The sequence below is a fragment of the Mustela putorius genome, unplaced genomic scaffold (assembly GCF_011764305.1).
Source record: "Mustela putorius furo isolate JIRA1106 unplaced genomic scaffold, ASM1176430v1.1 tig00000095_pilon_pilon_pilon, whole genome shotgun sequence".
Classification (NCBI taxonomy): Eukaryota; Metazoa; Chordata; class Mammalia; order Carnivora; family Mustelidae; genus Mustela; species Mustela putorius.
Genome location: NW_025421280.1, coordinates 31,166,121 through 31,189,137, shown reverse-complemented (window position 1 = coordinate 31,189,137; position 23,017 = coordinate 31,166,121). Strand labels below are relative to the sequence as shown.

Below are 23,017 nucleotides of genomic sequence, written 5' to 3'. Positions count from 1 at the left end.
CTCATGCAGAACACAAGTTAAAATAATGCACCGTGTCTGCTGTAAATTGCACACAATTCCCACCTCCCTGCATGGGGGATTGAATTGGTAGCAGGTGGAAAATCAACCCATACAACTGAGAAAATGCATGCCCCTTAAGAATAAGGGGCACCCAGCATGCCTGGTGCTTCTTCTTCAGTTGGGAAAAACACACTCACTCACACAGATAATGGCGCAGACAGGGCCAAGGAAACTCCAGATGAATCCCTGGTCCAGGTTGAGCCAGCAGCTGGGAACAATGGGAAAAGGGGCACAAAGAAAGATCAGAGAAAGTGCATGAAATGAACACCTTTTCCTAATGCTTATCCAGCATCTCCTGATAATGTCCGTGGATTACAATGAAGGTTTTGCTTGTTCATTACCATGTGTTAAAGCTACACTAAACATTTTACGAGCATCGTCCTGCTGAGGTTTTTAGACCAGCATTGTAAGCGTGGGACCGTGGGGACAACTGTTACCCCCATTTTGCTAACAGGGACACTGAGATTCGAGGACTCAAGGTCCCAAGTTATGGGAAGGATGGAGCTCGGAGTTAACCACAAAATGCCTTCTTTCCAGAACCTTCCACACTCTTTTTTTCCTAAAGATTGTATTTATTTATTTGAGAGTGAGAGACAGAACATGAGCAGGGGTAGTGGCAGAGGGAGAGAGAGAAGCAGGTTCCCCACTGAGCAGGCAGCGGGACACAGGACTACGATCCTAGGACGCTGAGGTCATGACCTGAGCTGAAGGCAGTCACTTAACAGTCTGAGCCACCCAGGCACCCTAAACCTTCCACACCCTTACTGCCATCTTTTTCTGCCTCTCCGGGAAAGAAGTTAGAGCTATTACAGCTTAGAGGAAAGGAGAATGGGTTCAACGTGGATATCCCAATCATCGTTAACCCTGCCCTTAAAACCGTCCACAGCACAGGGTGAGAGTTGAGCTCACCGATCAGGTGTTCCATAAAGGTCAGACTTGATTACAGCAGAAATGGCCACAATTACAGCCGGGACTCCATAGCCCACGGGGAACATGAGCTTCTTCATGATCTTGCTCACGCTGGAGTAGTTGACCACCGTCAGGTTGCGAGCAGTGAGGAAGAGATTCAGACCCTCCAGCAGCATCCAGGTGAAGGAGGCCAGGTAGAGATAGTGTAGGGCACCCGCGATGATGGCGCACAACACCTGGGGAGGAGAATGGTGTCACCAGGAAGGATTGTCAGGGAGGAGAGTGGCCCTAAGACCTGTCCCATACCTTGCCATTGGAAAATCTCTCAGGATATGGTCGAGTTGTCAGGAGAGGGTTTGTCCTTTAGCTCTTCAGTCAATGTGAAATAGGCTACTTACGCCTCTAACCTTCCTGGGAACCAAGACCATTTTACTAAGGTATCATTGCAGCATGGCTCTATGAACTGAGCACCCCTGGGGCAGAGTAGGGGCTCCTCTGTGACAGTGTCATTACCTTGATCTCAGTCTGGTCGATGGCTGTGAGGAAGAGCAGGTGGGCCAGGAAGAGGCAGATTGAGAGCTGCAGGTGGATGGAGGTGCTGGTGTTCTGGATGGTTTTACACAGCAGGAAGGTGAGGGCTGCCAGGAGGAGGCACAGCAGAGAAATACCCAGCCCCACATAGGTGATCACCGTCAGCCCGGGATCCTTCTCCTGGAACCCAGCAAAGAGGACATCATAGTCAGTCTCCAGGATTAATCCCCCTCCCTCATGGAAAGGGGCATCCCAAGCATAGGCATGATTCCCGATGATAGAGTGTAAGACGTGTCTTTCAGACTAAGTCCCCCCCACCAGCTTTATTGAGGGATACCTAATATAGAAAATACTACACTTATTGAATGCACACATTTTGATGAATTTGGACATAGGCACATGTCTATGATGTCATCACCAGAATCAAGGTAATAAACATATCCATCACTTCCAAGATCTGTGTTGCTTTGATTTTTTTCTTTCTGTGATAAGAAACAACATAAGATCTATTCTCTTAATAAGTTTTTAGGTGCACAACTCTGTATTTACTAGAGGCTCTGCATTGTACAGCAGACTCACATTGAAATGAATGAATATGCTAGGCTAAGTCTTGCACCCAAGAGATGTAGGAAACCCTGTGTAGCAGAGGCTGTTAGCTTCTTCACACCCAGTGGTATCTGCCCTTTAGCTGCTTTCTGTGAAATCCAGTGACCCTGACTGAGAATATTTCTCTTGCCATATGAACATGCTTGGACATGCCAGAAGGAGTCACAAGTACCATGATGTGAATGCCCCTTGAAAGCTTCCCTCAAGCAATAACAATTATGGCATTGGCGGATAAACATCCCAGCTCCCTCACCTTTATGTGGGAAGACTCTGAGATGCATGTTCTGTGATATCTCCCAGAAGTACCCAAAAGGATTGAGTCCCAGTTGTCTGAGGGAGTAACTTTCTCTTTAAGACATCCTTCATTGGCTGCCTTCTCTTCTCTGTCTTACTTCTCTATTGTCCTACTGATGTGACTTAGGGTCACCTCTCAAAGAAACTACTTGCCCTCAAATTTTTGTCTCAGGATCTGCCTTTAGGAGATCCCAAACCAAGACATCTATATAATTCAGCTCTTGGTGACTCGTTTCCTTAAGGACAGGAGCCAGGAATCTGCCAAGCCACGCAAACTTAGTTAAGACTTACAGGTAGGACATGATAGTTGCCATCCCTTATAATGATAAAGGGATTTTCAGTTGTTTCAATGTCACTTTATAGAACTTTTTAATCCTTTGCCTTTTGAACCTTAAAAAATTGTGAAATATAATACACATACAGAAAAGAGCATACACATAAGTGTATCTCATGATTGAAAGTTATTAAATGATTGGTAAGATCATTAGTCCATAGACATTATTCCAGAAGCTCTTTCCAATTGCAAATCACCTTCTCCCCCAGAGGTAACCATGATCCTTTTATGATAAGCAGTTCCTGTCTATGTCTATAGTCTTACTACCAAAATATGCACCCCCTGGGAATATGGCTTAGTCTTGTCTGTTTTTAAACTTTGTACAGATGGACATACACTCTACTCCACACAGTCACTAAGAAACCCATGATAGCAGAGGCTTCACCATCTGGAGAATGTTGCTTCCTTGTTACCCTGGGGGATCCCACAAGGGATTTTCTATGTCTCATCCCAGAAAAGTAACATTGCTTTTCCTTTTCAGATTTTTACTTAAATTCTAGCTAGTTGATCTACAGTGCAATCTTGGCTTTAGAAGTAGAATTCAGTGATTCATCACTTACATACAACACTTTGTGCTCATTATAGCAAGTGTCCTCCTTAATACCCATCACCCATCTAGCTCATCCCCACCGAGATGTAGCATTGTTTCTAATAGCCCTCAATGGGAAACAACCTAGATGCACGTTAACTGTAGAATGGATAAATAAGTTGTAGTATATCCATGCAAAGGAATATCATATGGCAATGAAAATAAATGAACCAAAGCCATACACAGCTCATAGATGTAATGATGAAGGAAAGGTATGTTTTATGTTTTCAAACCCGTTTTAGCTTGCCTGCTGCCCTCTGTGATATGAGAGGTCAGAGATTCCCCCAGGTGTCATTCTGGGGGTACTACCTCCATCTCTGTGAAGAGGGTTGGGATTCAGGACTTCCTGTGTCCTGTCACTCAGCCTATGTTATTAGTGACTCCTCTGACCCCGCCTTGAGGATCTGTGTCCAGTCTTCCACCACCTCTACTCCTGCCACCCAAATACTGGTCGCCATCATCTTTCTACGAGTCCGCTCCTGCTGTGTCACGATATACGGTCAATCTGGGAGCCAGAGGAATGTTCCAGAGGAATGTTCTAGTGACAAAAATACGCAGCATCTGGGATGCAGACCCTCCATTGCCATCCCACTGCATTCGAATGAAAACTAAATTCCCAACAATAGCGCTGGGGGTCTGACACATTCTTCTTGCTCCCATCGCTTTAACTGCGTCTCCTTCCACTTGCCCATCATTCACTTTGCTCCCGCCACACTTTTTTCTGGAACGCGCTAAGTTTGTTTCAGGACCTTTATCTACCCACACAGCTCTTCTTGGGATGCTTTTCTCTAAGGACTTCTCCTAGATGTTTTTTTTTTTTTTTCTTTCCCATTGAGGTAAAATCCAAACAATATGAAATTAACAGTTTTAAAGTATGCAATTCAGTGGCATTTGATACATTCACAATGCTGTACAACCACCACCAATGTCTAGTACCAAAATATCTTCATCACCCCAAAATACAATCCCATGCGCATTAAGCACTTGCCCCCATTTCTCTCTCTCCGCAGCCCCTGGCAACCAGTAAGTAAATTTCTGACTCTCTAGGTTTGCTTGTTCTGGATATTTCATATAAGTGGAATAATAGGTAGCCCTTTGTGTCTGACTTCTTTCATTGAGTACGATGTTTTCGAGGCTCACCTGTGTTATAACCCTCCTGACTCAATATTCAGACTGCAGCTCAAATGTTTAATTCTTATAGATGTCACCCTGACCTTTCTATGGAAACCAGCATGCTTTCTGCAATCATTCACTCGAGTCCCTGGTGTTTTTTCCCCTTTTTCTTTTAAAAGAGTACTTATCCAGTAGGAGCTCACATAGGATTAGCTGGAACAATTAAATGTATACATTGTACCTGGCTGGTTAAGGCCATGAGGACAGCGAAACTGGACAAGTGGGTGGAGTTGCACACGGTGTGAGTTTTGTTCTCTTGTATCAGGAAACAGCCGTCCCTGGACCACTGGCCGTGGTCCCCTGTGCTTTTCCAGTACACGCAGAAGACCTTTCCTTTATTGGGCTTCATCTGAAAGTAAAAGAGGCCCATCATGTTCTTCCTTGGGAGGGACAACCCTCAAGAATGTGGATCTACATGGGGCAGGGGGTAAGCGAGGAGATACATGGCTTAGAAGTGACTCAGGTGATTTCTATTTTGAATGAAGATGGCTGCCAGAACACCTGCTCCCCATAGTCCCAGCTCTCCTGGGGTTCCACATACCATAAAACAAGATCAAGTCTCTCTGGGAGCCAGAATTTTATTCTGGATGTCATTGGTTTCAGGACTTTACCCCCTACCATGGAAGTCAGATATAAATAAAAAAGTAAATAAATAAAAAAGTCTGTGCCTCATACAGAGTTTTCTCCTAAACATTCTCTAGGACAGATTTCCCTCCATCATTTCTGTCCCTGATCCCTTACAACACAAAGATTGCTCACGCAACGAGAGGGTAAGTTTAGGAAAGAAATGAAGAGAGAGAATAGAATTAGCCTTTAACCTGTTCTTTTTGTCCCAAGGGGTTACAGAGCTTCACTTCATGGGGCCAAGGAGATGAGTCAAACATTCTCCTGTTGGGGGGCCATATCTCCTTTGATAATCCACTAGACCACCTCCAGATTTCTTGCTCTACTCCCACTGCCCCGTGCCATATATAAAAAATTCCATACTTAGGTTGCATATGAAAGAGAAAAACCTACCTTTCCCACTCCCTCATTCTTATATTTTTTTAAATTAAGAAGTAATTTTATTTTTTCCAGATATAACTGACATAAATTATGTAAGTCTAAGGTATATAACCTGAGTTTTTGTTATATGCGTATATTGCAACATGAAGTTAGTTAATGTCCATCACCTTATGTAGTTACAATTTTTATTTTGTGGCGAGAACTTAAAAATCTACTCTCTTAGCAACTTTCAAGTATGCAATATAGTATTGTTAACTGGAACCATCATGCTGTGCGTTACATACCCAGAACTTATTCTACTTGTAACTGGAAGTTTTGACTGTGCAGAAACCTTTGACTTTCTGCACTTTCTTCCTCCCATCCCCCACCCCCTGGTAACCAAAAATATGTTCTGTCTGTGAGTTTGGCCTTTTGAAATTCTACACATAAATAAGAATATATAGTAGCTGTCATTCTCTGCCTGATTTATTTCACTTAGCATAATACCCTCAAGATTCGTCCATGTTATATTGCAAATGGCAGGATTGCTTCCAACTCTTACTTTTACAACAAAGCCGAAAGGCAAGGGAACAGATGAATTTTATTACATCTGGGTCTGGCTACACCTTCCTGCCTTGAAGAGTTTGGGCCGAGAAGGGGAAAAGGAAGGAATTCAATAAAATTTTTTTTCTGATCAAGTTATGTAGTCTTAATAATTAATATCAGGCCTTTGTGTGGGAATGAACACCATGTCTCAGTTCAAATTTCATGGACATAAAATTGGAAGTACCTCCAACTAAAATAATCGCATGCACTAGAATTATGCTGCTCAGGAGAAATTCCATGTGAGCTACTTGTGTAATCTGAAATTTTCTGCTAGCCACATTAAGAAAAAAACTAAAGAAACGTTTTAAATTAATTTTAGCAATATATTTTACTTAACCCACTATATTCAAAACACTATCTTTGGGGTGCCTGGGTGGCTCAGTGGGTTAAATCCTATGCCTTTGGCTCAGTTCATGATCCCAGGGTCCTGGGATCAAGCCCTGCGTCAAGCTCTCTGCTTGGCAGAGAGCCCGATTCCCTTCCTCTCTCTCTGCTTGCCTTTCTGCCTACTTGTGATCTGTCAAAAAAAAAAAAATCTTTAAGGAAAACACGCTATCTTTTAGTTTGTCAATATAAATCAATATAAGCAATCATTATAAAATTATTTTTTAAAAAAGATTTTATTTTTTCAAAGATTTTATTTATTTAATTGAGAGACAGTGAGAGAGAGAGAGCGCGCGCATTAGTGAGCAGGGGGGAGGGGACAGAGGCCGAGGGAAAAGCAGACTCCCTGCTGGGCAGGGAATCTGATCTGGGGCTTGATCCCAGTATCTTGAGATCATGACCTGAGCTGAAAGCAGGCACTTAACTAACTGAGCCACCCAGGTGCCCCAAAAGATTTTATTTTATTTAAGTAACCTCTACACCCAATATGGGGCTCGAACCCATGACCATGAGATCAAAAGACACATACTTGCCTGATTGAGCCAGTGAGGCACCCCTTGAAAGTTATTAATGAGTGAGCGACTGTGGACTCTGAGAATCAAACTGAGGGTTTTGGAGGGGAGGGAGGTGGGGGATGGGTGAACCAGGTGATGGGTATTAAGGAGGGCACGTATTGCATGGAGCACTGGATGTGGTGCATAAACAATGAATCTTGGAACAGTGAAAAAAAAATTAAGATGTTAAAAAATTATTAATAAGATACAGATATTTTGCATGCTTTTTTTCTTATGAAGTCCTCAAAATCTGGAACTACCAAGTCTAAATCCAGAAATACTAAGTCTTCAAAATCTCAATCCAGATGCATGTTTCAAATGTTCGATTGTTACGTGAGGCTCCTAGCCAACGTACTGGACAGGACAGCCCAGAGACACTGGCTGGGGAGGGTATGCACATTGTTTGCTCTACCTCCAAGACACCTAAGCAAGTTCAAATTGCAGCTCTGACTCACCTTCACGTGCTGAAAACTCAAAATCACAGACTTGGAGAGAGATTTGTTCCTTTGGGGTCCAATAGCGGCACTCACTACCTCAGAGTTCAGGTAAACTCGGTCTTTCTCATTTGACTCTTCAAAAAATGTTGCGTTTATGATGTTTCCAAGGGAAGAATAGGAAATAAGGGCAATTGCCGTGGGACCTGAGAAAACAGAAAAATGGGGGTCTTCAAAAGGGCCACCATTCCTGCCCACACCCTCCACGCTCGCACACATGATATACACACAGGCATACCTATGCACGTGTAGTCACCTACATGAAGGTCAAATGAAATAGAAATTCTCACTGTCTCTCTTTTCCTCACCTCGGAGACAGATACTGTGCTTATGGCCTTGAATCCTTTTTTGTATTGAATGGGGTAAAACTTGGGGGAAGAGAAGAATTGGACAAACCAAGAGAGGTTAAGCTGATTTGCGTCAGAACCGACGTGGCTATAGCTTTAGGAGAAAATGCTGTAAAATAAGATCAGAGGAGGGCGAATAAGAGGCAGATGGAATTTTGAGGGAGGAGGAGGGGGACCCCAGGTGGGTCAATCATGAAGAGGAAGATTAGGGGGTTAGGTAAGTCTTCTGTGACGTCATACCATTCCTCTCCTGCCTCCTGAAGAGACTTCCAGGAAGGCTGATATATTTTTTCAAGACTTTGTTTTTGCATTGTTTTTGAATTGTTTTTGCATTCCTTTTGGATGGAGCATAATGTTGAGACTAGACGGTTGGGTTACATGGATGTCTATCTATTCGTATGCATGTATGAATGGAATCAGCCCCTCCTATATATTATATATGTAAACCAGATCTAGAAATAATGTATATAGAAATCTATGCCACTACCTCTATCTGTCATCTATCTATCTATCTACATATCTTTCCATCAACTTTTTTTTTTTTTAAGATTTTATTTATTTATTTGACAGACAGAGACCACAAGTAGGCAGAGAGGCAGGCAGAGAGAGAGGAAGGGAAACAGGCTCCCCACTGAGCAAAGAGCCCAATGCGGGGCTTGATCCCAGGACCCTGGGATCATGAACTGAGCCAAAGGCATAGGCTTTAACCCACTGAGCCACCCAGGTGCCCCAACTTTTTTTTTTTTTTTTTGATGGAATACCTACTCAGGTCCAGACACTATTTTGGGGATACAGTGGGGGGGGGGGAAAGAAACCATTTCTGCTCTTACAGAGCTTACTTTCTGGTGCAGGAGAGAGACAAACAAATATAAACAAATCAGTAAAAGTATATGTCAGAGAAAGATCAGTCTTAGGGATAAGATTAAGTGAGGTAAGGGGATGTTACTTAAGACAGATTTCAGACAGCAGAGTGAAGGGAGGGCGGGCCAGTGGGTGTAGGTCTGAAATAACAGGGACAAAGTCCCAGAGACTTGAATGTGCCCAGTTGGTTCAGGGAGGAGGGAAGGGGGAGGAGGTCAGTGTGGTTGAAGAGGGGTGTGTGTGTGTGCGCGAGTGGGAGGGAGTGAAGGCAGGGAAGTGATGGGGGCAGATCGTGCGGGGCTTATGGGCCTTGAGGAGGACTTTTGCTTTTATTTTAAACCAGAGGAAAGCCACTGAAGGATGTTAAGCAAAGGAGTGCCATAATTTAACATATTTAATTTTTTAATTTTTACTTTTTCCCCCCCTGTTTTGGGGGTTTGGGAAGAGGGAAGGGAGTGAGAGAATCTTGAGCAGGTCCATGACCAGCTCAGAGCCAGACACAGGTCTCTACTTCACAACCCTGAGATCCTGACCTGAGCTGAAATCAAGGGTGAGGCTCAACTGGCTGAGCCCCCCAGGTACCCCAATTTAACATACTTTAATAAACTTAAAATACAGATGTGTACAGGCTATATTTATATCACATACTTATAATTTTATTATATATTAGAAGGACATGCACACGACATATATCAATAGGATAGTGTTATGGGCTAAATTGTGTCTCCACCCCAAAATCAAGTTGAAATCCAAACCACAGTACTTGAGAATGTGACTGTGTTTGAAGACAGGGCCTTTATAAAGATAGGGCTAGAGGAGAGAGGGCCTGATTTGGGTTCTGCGATGAAACGGGCAATCCTGGGAAGCCTCGTGGAGGAGATGAAAGCTAACCTGCATCTCTGAGTAAAGAAGAAGAGATATGGACACACAAAGAGATACCAGGGATATGCACTCAGAAAGAAGACCATGTGAAGACACGGAAAAGTTGGCTCTCTGCCGGGGAGAGAGGCCTCGGAAGAAACCAACCCTGACAATGTCTTGATCTCAGATTTCTAGCTTCCAGAACTGTAAGAAAATAAGTTTCTCGGGGTGCCTGGTGGCTCAGTCATTAAGTGTCTGCCTTTGGCTCAGGTAATGATCCTAGGGTCCTGGGATCGAGCCCTGCATCGGGACACCTGCTCGGCAGGAAGCCTGGTTCTCCCTCTCCTACTCCCGCTGCTTGTGTTCCCTTTCTCGCTGTGTCTCTCTCTGTCTAAAAAGTAAATAAAAAATCTTAAAAAAAAGAAAACAGATTTCCCTTGTTTATATGTAATAATAAGTTAATAACTACATATATATATATAAACATAAATTAACATATTTATATTTGTAGTTAGTTTGAATATAATGGGTTATCGGGCTACAGTATGGATTATGGGATTATAAAATGTTATGACTAAATTTTCTTTATTCTTTGTAGCTCCCAAGAAGCCCACACTGCAGTTAGGATTATAGGGACAGGAAATAGGTTAATTGGTTTCTGGATTAATATCCCAACCTTGCCCCTTACTACCTACGCAGCTCATCCTATCGGAATAAATTCCTTGGTAGGTTTCTCTAATCAGGTTTCTCTGGTCCTGCCTGAGGGGTCAGAAGCAATTCATTTCTGTTTCTCTGAGTTAATGACAGTTTCCATTTGTCAGAATGAAACAGTGGTGGGTGGTTGGAAAAGACAGGCAGGTGATATGTCCACCTGTTCTCGTGCAAAGAAATAACTTATTTTTGGGCTGAAGGATTCTGGTTAAGAGCAAAATTACAAGCAGAAAAGAGGAGGGTGGCTGTAGATGTCCACAGTCCGCTTCCAGGGGCCTGGGTTTTGTTCTCTGGGATGTTTTACAGGGAGAGGATGTCATGGGATTGTATGTTTCCGGTTACCAAGGACTGTCCGGATCCACCTCTGGGGGGTGTCTGGTGTAGTTCGATAGCACCTCCTTTCAGTCTTAACGTTGTTACTGTTTGAAGGTCAGTTATAAGGTAACTCTCCACAAGCAGTTCTCATGGGGTTGGGGGGCGATTCTGCCCCCGTTGGGAACATTGGGCAATGTCTAGATGCATTTTTGGTTGCCACACTGCGTGTTTGCTTCTGGTGTCTAGTGAGTAAAGGCTGGGGTGCTGCTAAAAAGCCTATGGGGCACAGGGTGGCCCCCATGACAAAGAAGGATCCTGTACTAGACAGGACATGGACAGAGAAATGTCCCTCTGGGAGCTTGTCACATATCGTTCAATGGGTTATTTTTTCTCATTAGGAACATTGAGCCCTTCACCTAAACATGGATTTAATTCAGCGAACATTCATCACTGCTCTCTACATAACAAGCCCATACTGGTGACTCTAGAGAAAAATAATTCATGATTGCCATCTGTATGGGGATCCAGCCTGGTGGGGGAGACAAGGACATGACCGTCAAGACACAACACAACATGTTAGATACCAGGATAAGGCAGGTTCAAGAGACGGGGGTAGTGCAGAGGAGGGAGGGTTTGACTTTGGTGCTGTGGTGGAAGTGGGCAGTCTTGGGAGGCTTCACAGAAGAGGTGAAATTTGAACCATGTTGAAGCGAAATAGTTCACCCAGTGGCTTGGGGGTGGCATTCCTGGCAGAGGAACAGCCAATGCAAATGCTCGGAGGTGAGACTATAGGGCCCATTGGGGGAGGGTAAATAGTCCTCCACGGGGGTACTTCTATGCCAGGTGCCCCTTCGGGCACATGAAATCACATTATGAGATCTGTAACTCCCTTAAACAATTCAGTGTAGGCTGTTCTCGTGGGCTGAGCTGTGCTGTCACTGAATTCACATGAAATCCTAATCCAGTACCCCAGAAAGTGATCAGAGAGCATGTGGAGCTGCAGGTGTGCTTTGTATGGCTTGCACTGTGGAGTTTTGCACACTTTCTACAAATTGCGAAATTCAGAAGAAACTCCTGGTGACAAGGCAAGCGTGAACTTGTGTGGTTGGAGGTCAGCTTCCATCCTCTGCCTGACCCATTCTCAAACATGGGGGATTTGAGTTCTTATCTTCTTTGGGGGAGGAGAGGAAGTGATAGGAACTGATTGTCACATGTTCAGCATGTGATTGGTTTTCCACATTTTGATGCTTTTACTTGGGGCCTTTCTCTGTTAGTACAGACCAGCTGTACCCCACGTTTACAGGATTGGATTTTAAGACCCCAATTGTCATGCTATAGCAGTGATAACGATAGGGCAGCTATTGTAAGACCAAATTTAAAAATTGAAGGTATTCATGCAACCCACCCAATTTTTGGCTTCTCTTGAAAAAAATAGAAAGTCTGGCAGCACTGGGACAATTAATGGTAACAATCCATTCTGTCATACACAAGCTGTAGCAGATGCTGTAGACATCCTAACTTTATTCGCTTGGCACTCTGGGGTTCCTTATATGTTGATGGATTCTCTTGCAAGAAATGGCAACTCTCTGCCTAGGAGAACTGCCTGCAGTGAATGTGTTGGATTGGTACACTGGGCAGAATGGCAGGGCCCTCAACCACTGATGGATCAGAGCGGTGCCCTCTCCTTGGATGGGAGAGCTCAGTGAGATGAGTCATGGTTACCACCAGCAGTGACTTACTCACTACCATAATAATTAATGCCTATATTGGCTGTCTCCTCTTCCTTGTCTCATTTCTTTTCTCCCCTACTGGGATGGTTAATTTTATGTGTCAATGTGGCTAGGTCATGCTACCCAGATATTGGGTCAAACGTGAGTCTAGGTGTTACTGTAAAGGTATTTTTCAAGACGAGAGTAACATTTAAATCAATAGACTTTGAGTAAAGCAGAGTACCGTCCACCATGTGGGTGGGTCTCCTCCAATCAGTTGAAGGCCTTCTTATTTGGGCCTTCTCCCAAATAAGAAGGAATTCTGCCTGTAGCCCGTCTTTGTCTGCAGCTACAACATCAACTCTTGCCTGGGTCTCCAGCTTGCTGGCTAGATTTTAGACTTGTTACCTTCCACAATTACAGGAGCTAATTTCTTAAAATCTCTGTCCGTTTCTCTCTCCATTCCCCTGCCCTCCCCCACACCATATTGATTCTGTTTCTCTGGAGAACCCTGACTAATACACCTACTGATGCTTTCTGGAATAACCCCCAAATAAACTCCTTACAATTCTCTCAGGGACTGCATTTGGGTGAACCCCAACTGAGACCAGGACAGAGCAGCCCTCAAATTGCAAAGAAGGGTCTTCCATGCTGGAGAATAGAAAGCCTCCACTTTGGGAAGATTTTTTTTTTTTTTTTAAGGAAAAGACTCAAATGACACAGTCTTAGGGTAACAAACCCATTTGGAAGGAGCCTTTTGGTGACTCTCCTCATTACTCATACAGCGATAGTGATCTGTGTGTCTCAGACGTTCTGAATACAGCAACCAAGCGTACCTTGTATGTTTCCCTGCACGACGTCATTGCAATGGATGTCCACTGAGTTCATGTGGGTGTTTAAGCTGAAGATCTGTTCTTCTTCAGAGCAATTGTCTGTAACAACTCGAGTTTCAATAGCTGGTGAGAAAAGCAATATGCAAGCTTGCCATTATTATAGGTTTTAAACATGCAAAGCAATATGGACAGGTGACAATTACTGAATGTCTAGGACATGCCAGGCACTGTACTTGTCAAATAACCTGTGAGGGACCCTTATTCTAATGAGGAAACTGAAGTTCAAAAGTTAAGTAAGACTGTAACTCTTGAAATACAAGTTCTCAACTACCGTTCTCTAGCAATCATCTTCTTAAAAAATTTTAAATTTATTTACCTATTGAGAGAGAGAGAGAGAGAGAGAGAGAGTATGAGCAGGGGGAGGGGCAGGGGGGAGAGAATCTTGAGCAGGCCCTGTCCTAGGCATGAACCCTGCGGTGGGGCTCGATCTCACGAACGTGAGAGCATCACTTGAGCTGAAATTAAGCGTGGTAGGCTCAACCGACTGAGCCATCAAGGGGCCCCCTCTAACAATCATCTTTGAAACAACAGTTCTGTTTCTAGGAATTTATTCTCAGAAACCAGTCATGGATGGGAGGGTAGATTTAGCTACAAGAAAGTTCACAGCAGCTGAGATGATAGTGTGAAAAATAGGAAATGATCTCAATGTTCAACAAGGAAGATTGATTTAGTAATTGATGGCTTATCTCTATAACAGGGAACCATGCTTCTGATGAAAATAAAGTCACAGGAGAATTGCCATCAAGAAACAAGATCATGAAAATATTTAACTTAAATATTAGCAGATGGCTGGAGGCTGGCTGTGGGTTTGAAATTGTTGAAACTGGGTGATGGGTACATTCCTCCTGTGTCTGTCTATTCCCTGATGAGGGGAATGAAACCCAGTGAGGTGAGGGCAGTGGTCTGTCCCATCAGTTAGGGCCTGGCCAGGTCAGGAAAGATGAGAGCTTATTGTAATATGGAAAATGGTTTAATTTTGAGTAAAATGAATGAATGAGTCCTGATTCTAGTTAATGAATGTGTCCTGACTCTAGTTTTCCAAAAAGGTTAGGCATGGGATTTTATTTTATATTTAAAAATTTATAGGGGCACCTGGGTGACTCAGTGGGTTAAGCTTCTACCTTCGGCTCAGGTTATGATCTCAGGTCCTGGGATTGAGTCCCGCATTGAGCTCTCTGCTCAGTGGGGAGCCTGCTTCACCCTCTCTCTCTGCCTGCCTCTCTGCCTACTTGTGATCTCTCTCTCTCTGTCAAATAAATAAAATCTTTAAAAAATTTATTATTATTATTTTTATAGAGCATAAACTATCTTAGCATACAAATTGGTAAAGCAAAATGATTAGATAGGCATACATTGATCCTTAGATATCCTTGGATTGAATAGAAACACAGCAGTGTTTCTGGAGGCCAATTTGGTGAGATGTATCAAAGTCTATAAAACGTTTCTTTTCTCCTTGATCTAATGATTCTTCCTCTATGAATCTATTCTAAGAAAATACAAAAAAAAGAACACAGTTAAATTTTCAATGGTATTTTTCATAGGGTTACTTGGCAACCACGCACATTCCCCCAAATAGGGAACTACAGTATAAATAAACATACAATATAAGTAAATTATATACAATGCAATTTGATAAACCATTGAAAACAATAACGTAGGGAATGATGATGTATATAATTTACACAGAGAGATGTTGGTGATGTAATAAGTAAAAACTGTATGTCCAATGTCACAAACACAGCAAATGTGCATCTGTATCAGACATACATCTGTGTGGTTATAGGATAGGAAGACTGGGCGGTGGGCAGATTTGGCTGGTCTAAATTTAGTTTTGTTTATGTGTTTTTTTCCTCTTTTTAAAAATTTAACACTTGGCTTTGCTATGATATTTTATTTGTTTTTATTTTTTAAAAATACTTTATTTATTTATTTGACAGAGATCACAGGTAGGTAGAGAGGCAGGCAGGGGAGTGGGGAAGCAGGATCCCTGCTGAGCAGAGAGCCTGATGCAGGGCTCCATCCCAGGACCCTGGGATCATGACCTGATCTCAAGACAGAGGCTTTAACCCACTGAGCCACCCAGGCGCCCCTATTTTTATTTTTTAAAAGAGCGAAATGATTACTAAGATCAAGCTGTTTAACATGTCCTGTCACGTGGTTACATTATGAATATGTATGAATATGTATGACAAGTATGATAAAAGTATTTTTATTTCAAAAATATGCAGTAAGATGTTCCTTCTGGGATGGAACTGTGATATGGGCCAGTAGGTATTAGGCGTTGGATTAAAAAAAAACAAACAAACCAAAAAATTACTTTTAAGCCCAAATCCCAGATTCAGGATTGGAAACAGCAGCAGTCTTTTCTTTCTTTCTTTTTGTTTTTAAAAATTTTATTTGTTTATTTATTTATTTGAGAGAGAGCAAGTGAGAGAGCAGAGAGAGAATGAGCAGGGGAGGCACAGAAGGGAAAGCAGACTCCCCACTAAGTGGGAACCCGACACAAGATTTGATCCCAGGACCCCAAGATCATGACCTGAGCAGAAGGCAGCAGCTTAACCAACCAAGCCACCCAGGCACTACCTTTCCTTCTTTCTTCTTCTTCTTTTTTTTTTTAATACAGGTCTATGGAGCTCTGATTAATGTGAAAGAAATTGTACATAATACAGTTATACAATTTGATGAGTTTTATTGAGTGTATATACCTGTGAATATACTATATTCCTATGAAACCAATGCCATAATCAAGATACTGAACATGTCTCTCATCCCCAACAGTCTCCTCAAATTTTCCCCTTCCTCCCCCCATCACTATAGATTAGCTTGCATGTTCTAGAAGTCTATACAAATGTACTCAAGCAGGGTATTTATTTATTTTTCTAATTGTGTAACTCAGACTCCAGCTTATAATTAGCCCCTGTGTGTATCAGGCCACATCCTCTTCTTACCCACAGTACTGTTGTGGATTTTCTGGATTTTTTGCTCTGGGGATTTCAAGGCAGTGTCTAGAGCATCTGTTTCCAAAGTCTGGAGAACACCTGTGGCCCAAGATGCGACTTTTTCCTTCTCTCCTGTTCCCAGCAGAGTTTTATTAGCAAGAAGTGACTCAAATGTCTCAACAACACGTTGCAGCTTTGAAGATACAAAAAATAAGAAAACAAATCCAATCTGATAGATCTCACACCCGGAGGGAATGTAGAAAGCATGAGAAGGCAGCTTCTGGAGCCAGAGGACCTGGTTTCAATTCACCATTGACCAGCTGTGCGAACTTGGAAAAATCACCCAATTGCTCTGTGCTTCAGTTTACCCAAATTAGGATGGGCACAGTAAAAGGACCCCATAGAATTTTGGGGAATATTAAGTGAATTAAGAGATATTACCTTTTTTGAATAGTCTCTTTGGCTGCTACACACCAGATGAAGGTTCATTATTATGAACATCTTTTACTGACAGGGGAAGTGGTAAGGTTGCCAGAAATAGACCAGTGGTTCTCCTTTAGGGTGATTTTGACCCCACAGGGACATTTGGTAATGTCTGGAGACATTTGGATTGTCATCACTGAGGGATGCTACTGATATCTCGTGGGTGGGGGCCAGGGATGCCGCTCAATGCCCTGTAACACACAGGACAGCACTTCCCCGCCCCCTCTGGAAAGTGACCCAAACTCAGGTGTCAATGGTGCCAAAGCTGAGAAAATGTGAAGTAGAGTTATAGCTCAAAAGACATTCTAACTGGCCTTTTTAAGTCAAAAAATTTATCTATGAAGTAAAACAAAGAGTCAAGCCAGAGGGGAGAAAAATGAAGAGCCAAGGTGAAGTTTTATAAATATCTGTGTAATATAATTGTAATATAGGTGACTTGAAAGATGATTTTTATGCAAATCCCCACATCCTTGTACTTAAAGTGTGGTCCTTGGACTGGCAGCATCAGCATCACCTGGCAGTCCGTTTGGAATGCAGTCTTTTGGGGTCCTGTGTCCAAATCTGTACTTCAACAAGCTCCCCAGGGGATTTGTTGCACAGACACACCCCGGAGATATTGCAAGTTTGGTTCCAGACTCTGACAATAAGGTGAGTATTGCGGTAAAATTATTCAAATAAAGTTTTTGGTTTCCCAGGACATATAAAAGTAAGTGTGTAACAGCATTTTGTCCAAAAAACGTGCAAACCTCACATCACCCGGCGCTCATCACAGCAAGTGCACTCCTTAATCCCCATCACCTATTTCACCCATGAGCCCCGGGTGATGTGTGGGAGTGTTAAGCCACTATATCGGACACCTTAAACTCATATAACACCGTATGTTAACTAACTGGAGTTAAAATAAAAACTTAAAAAAAAGCCGATCAAATTAAATAATGTGCAAACCTTAACTTCAAAAATACCTTATTACTAAAAAATGCTAATCGTCACCTGAGCTTTCAGCGAGTCATAATCACTGATCACAGATCACCACAACCAATTTGATAATAATGAAAAAGCTTGAAATACTGTGAGAATTATGACAATGTGCCACAGAGACATGACATGAAGCGAGTCAACACTGTTGGAAAAGTGGTACCAATAGAGTTATTCCATACGGGGTTCCCCAAACCTTCAATTTGTAAAAATTGCAATGCAAGTACAAGAAAATGAACCACAATGACATGAGGTATGCCTGTATGTTAAAGTACTAGACAGGATGGGGACTTTGCCTCACTCACAAAATGGCACCTAGAACAGTCCTTGGTAAATGTAGGTGCTCAGTAAGAGTTCATAGGTTGCATGAATGCTCTTGGGAAAAAAAAAAGGCTATCACATAAAAGCGTTATAAGCAGAGCGAGCGATCAAAAGGGATGGGGGAACATTTAGAACCAGGGTTCAAATAAATCTTTTCAAGGTTTTGCTCTTTGGCTCTGAGTCTTTGTGAAAATTCTGAGCTGAGTTTGCTAGTTTACAAGCAACCTCCATTCCTGCCCAATATGACAGCAGAAATCATCTTGGTTTAAATTCATTAGTACACAGTAGGCACCAAAGTATTTACACTTCAGAATTGCTATTGAAGTGTCTGATCCAGCATGAAGGCTTTGTACCTTTTCCTGGTAATGCATTTGTTAATTGAGGTAAATGTCACACAACATGAAATGTCCCCCTTTAAAGTATACAATGCAATGACCCTTTAGTATATGCACAGTGTTGTGCAGCCACAACCTCCATGTAGTTCTAGAACATTTCCATCATCCTGAGATAAAACCCATTAAGCAATCACTTCCCATTTTTCCTTCCCCTGGGTTCTGGAAACCACTAATCTGCTTTCTGTGTCTATGGATTTGCCTGTTCCGGACAGGTCACATAGAAATGGAATCCTACATTGTATGACCTTTATGTCTGGCTTTTGGCACCCAACATGATGGTTTCAAGGTTTATCTATGTAGTAACATGAATTAGAACTTTATTCCTTTTTATGACTGAATAATATTCCACTGTGTGGATATACCACTTAAAAAAAAATCCATTCATTTACTGATGGACATTTGGGCTGTTTCTTCCTTTTGGATACCATGAATAATGCTGCTATGAACACAGGCTTGCAATGATGTGTTTTGAGTCTCTGCTTTCACTTCTCTAGGGTGTATTCCTGGGAGTGGAATTGCTGTGTCATAGGGGACCCAGCATATGTTTAACTTTTGGAGGAAATGGGCAATGAAACTTCATACTGAAATGTTCCTGTTAATTACATGATTGTTCACTACTTCCATGAACACTTGTTGAACTCCCTTTGTGGGCCTGGGCTGATTCTTGCCCTCAGGAAGTTCACTGTCTAAGTGGCGACAACACGTCATGGAAATGTTGTGAGTCTGCCAGAGGTAACAATGAATAACCTGGATGGAGGGTGTACTCTGGTCCAGGCCACTGTGTTAAGTACTCTACATATAGTATTTCATCTAACCTTCCTTCCAAGGAGGAAGGTGCCATGAAGACCCCCCACCTTACAGATGAGTAAATTAGTCTTGCAGAGTGTGATGGTGAATTTTATGTGTCGTCTTGAGTGGGCCAGAGGGTACCCAGATATATTTGGTCAAACATGATTCTGAGTGTGTCTATGAGAGTGTTTCAGGATGAAATGAACATTTGAATGGGTAGATGGAGTAAACCAGATTGGCCTTTCCAATTTGAGTGGGCCTTATCAAGTCGGTCCAAGGCCTGAACAAAACACGATGTCTGAGTAAGAGGAAATTATCTTCCTCCTGAGTGCCTGACTGGTTGATTGCTTTGAGCTAAGACACTGTTTCATGTTTTTTTGTTTGTTAGTTTGTTTTGGTGTTGTTGTTCAGGCTTGCCTGAAACATCCGCTCTCCGTGGTCTCAGATCTCTGAGTTTGAACTTGGAATGACTCTATTGGTTCTCCTCGATCTCTAGCTTGTTCACTGCAGATCTTGGGACATGTCAGCCTCCATGATTACATAACTGAATTCCTTATAACAAATCTCTTTTATCGATGTCTCTTGTTGGTTCTTTCTCTGGAGAACCCTAATACAGAGGGTTGTGTCATTTTGCCCATGTTACTTGTCACTGTGATGCTGTGATTTGAACCTCTTCTGACCTCCGTAGAAGAACGACCGGTTTAGGGAGACCGGTTTAGGGAGACCGACCGGTGGGATGTGAAACCTGGATTGAGTCTTGAGCAGAGAAGGGTAGAAGAAAGCCAGCCAGGAGAGGAACTGGGAACAGAGTTGCAGGCAGAGAGAACAGCATGTACTTGGAAGCCTGGAGCTTGGAGGGCAAGATATGAATGGTCCCTCTGGAGTAGAGCAGGGTGGGGGTGGGGAATAGGGAGAGGAAAGGATGAGCCCATTCTGCTAGACTCTAGGTTCTCAGAGACACTGGTCATTCTCTCTGTTAACATTCAGAGTCAGTTTACAGACACGAAGTGATTACTACCTAACAGGCACTTCTTTTTTCATTTAATTCAATTTTGTTTAAATTCAATTAATTAGCATATAGTGTATTATTAGTTTCAGAGGTGGAATTTAATGATTCATCAGTTGCATACAACACCCAGTGCTCATTACATCATGTGCTGTCCTTAATGCCTATCACCCGGTTACCCCATCCCTCATTCCCCTCCTGTCCAGCAAACGTTGGTTTGTTTCCTGTGGCTGAGAGTCTCTTATGGTTTGCCTTCCTTTCTGATTTTGTCCTCTTTCTCCCCTCCCTTCTTCTACGCTCCTCTGTTTTAAAAGGCACTTTCTTTTTTTTAAAAGATTTTATTTATTTATTTGACAGACAAAGATCACAAGTAGTCAGCGAGGCAGGCAGAGAGAGAAGAAGAAGCAGGCTCCCCGCTGAGCAGAGAGCCCGATGCGGGGCTTGATGCCAGGACCCTGGGATCATGACCTGAGCCGAAGGCAGAGGCTTTAACCCACTGAGCCACCCAGGCGCCCCTAAAAGGAACTTTCTTGGTCTGTCTTTTTAAACTGCCTATCATATCCATTCCCCTTCCCCCTCCTTTTACTAATTGAATGAATTCCTTAGATTTTATCTGGACCACGTTCCCCATATACAGACCACACTGTCCCAGCTTCCCTTGCATTCAGTTTTGGCTGTGATACCTGCAACTTCTGGGTTGTTGCTTTAAGACATATCTCCAAGGAAATTATTACAACTTCATTAGCATGTAATCGAGTGAGTAGATGTATCCCTTTTCTCCACTCCCCCTCTTCACTTTGTGCTCTAGACAGATTGCCCTGGACTCATCTCCCCTCTACCAACTGGTACAAATGCCACATTGCAGCAGCCCAGTTTTGGTCATGTCATTGAGGACAAGATGCCAGGAGATGGTGGAGCAGAAGTTTGCAAAGAATGTGGGTACCCTTAATGGCCTCATGGAGCAGAGTCCTTTCACCAGCATGGACTGTTAACTCAGAAAGTAATAAAGATCCATCTTTTTAAAGCTATTGGATATTTGGGTCTCTTTGCTGTAGATCAGCATACCCTAATATAATTTCACTTAGACTGTCTTTCTTGATCTGGGATCAGTCCTATCTTTAGGGGGCAGTATACACACATGTGTGTACATGTGCACACACACACATTCGTATGTACATACACACTCTATCGCTACTATGAGATATATAGCAATATACATATAGTGATAAATAAGGTGAGATACATTTGTATATTTCACAGTTATACATAATATAAATGATATGTTGCAGAGTATTATTGTGTTATAACTAATTTCTATTATATTATAATTAAAAACTATATTAGGCTATGTTATATACCATAACATAGAATGCATAATATATATGACATATCACACACTTATGGTACACAGATGATATACAATATATAGTAGACATATAATATATAGTATCCACATCCACTTGCTAATTTTGGGCTTTGTAAACATTTGTTACCTGGCTGGGCTCAAGGGCTGGGCTTGTGCTCACATCCTTCATGGCTTTGGTTGTCGCTGAGGAAGTGGCTTCTGTAAAAAAAAAACATCAAAGGAAGTTACTGTTGGAACCGAGAGTAAAAGGGTGGAGAGGTGGACAGAAAGGTGAATAGAAGGGCTGATCTCATACTCTATTTTATTTTTTCTAATTTAATTTTAATTTTTCAGTGTTCCAAGTTTCATTGTTTATGCACCACACCCAGTGCTCCATGCAATCCATGCCGTCCTTAATACCCACCACCAGGCTCACCCATCCCCTCACCCCCCCACCCCTCCAAAACCCTCAGACGGTTGTTTCTCAGAGTCCACAGTCTCTCATGCTTCATCTCCCCCTCTGGTTTCCCCTAATTCACTTCTCTTTTCCTTCTCCTAATGTCCTCTGTGTTATTTCTTATGTTCCACAGGTAAGTGAAACCATTTTTTAATTAACAAAATTTTAATTTATTAATTAAAAAAATTCCAGAATCATTAACACACAGCATTATATTAGTTTTAGGTGTCCGATATAGTGATGCAACAGTTCTGTACATTCCTTGGTGCTCATCAACATCACCTGTCCCACCCATTCCTCCCCCCGCCTCCCCTCGGGCAACCATTGGTTTGTTCTCTATAGCTAAGGGTCTGGTTTTTGTTCCTTTTTTTCTTTTGAACTCATACTTTTTTTTTTTGAGGATTAAAAACCATTATTCATTTTTAAAGAGGTATCACGTGATAAAGTGAACTCATACTTTTATTCACTGGCAAGGTTGTGCTCTTTGAGGGATCAGAGTAGAGTTCCTTAGCATGGTGTACAGCAGTGTTTTTCGACAGGACGTCATTTTGCCTGCAGGGGACATTGGCAATGGCTGGAGATATTTTTGGTGGTCACAACCTGGGATGGGGAATGTTACTGGCATCTAGTGGGCGGAGGTTTGGGCTTGGGGTGCTGCTTAATATCTTGCAATGCACAGGATGGTTCCTGACCACAAGGAATTATTAGACCCCAAATATCAATATTGTTGTGATAGAGATATCCTGGCATAGAGGACGCGGGAAAGTGTAAACTTCAAATTCTTTAATTTGGTCTTGGCTGGACATTACAACTGAGATGGGTAATGGATCAGAAAACTAGATACTTCAGATTTTAAAATTCAGCCTGGCAGGGAATTACAGCTGAAATAAGAGTGTCAGTTTTTGGTCATCAGCCCATAGTGAGACCTTTGTGTGTTTCTTGCGCTTTGTGAGGACCACCATGTCTGTTTTAGAAAGATGAGGAAAAGCCAGTCAACACTGACATCCAGTTACCATCAGTCTGAGGTTATGTCTATATTTCTTCTATATCCTGGTTTTCAGCCTTGTATATTGGCTAGACAAGGATGAAGAG

The 23,017-nt window shown here is 42.4% G+C and overlaps 1 protein-coding gene across 2 annotated transcripts in view; it reads right to left on the bottom strand.

Annotated features, from left to right (window-relative positions):
* ADGRE3 (adhesion G protein-coupled receptor E3) overlaps positions 1-23,017 on the bottom strand; it is a 49,749-nt gene that overhangs the window by 6,152 nt on the left and 20,580 nt on the right. Inside the window, exons 5-12 of one of the 2 annotated variants that reach the window (XM_004748211.3) lie at positions 21,617-21,687; positions 16,164-16,347; positions 13,159-13,278; positions 7,480-7,664; positions 4,678-4,845; positions 1,483-1,680; positions 970-1,205; positions 202-268 (exon numbers count right to left, since the gene is read on the bottom strand). In XM_004748211.3, coding sequence (XP_004748268.1) covers positions 202-268; positions 970-1,205; positions 1,483-1,680; positions 4,678-4,845; positions 7,480-7,664; positions 13,159-13,278; positions 16,164-16,347; positions 21,617-21,687 — 1,229 coding nt within the window. Of the gene's footprint in view, positions 1-201; positions 269-969; positions 1,206-1,482; positions 1,681-4,677; positions 4,846-7,479; positions 7,665-13,158; positions 13,279-16,163; positions 16,348-21,616; positions 21,688-23,017 lie in introns of those variants that run through there. The other variant, XM_045082907.1, reaches the window with a different exon arrangement.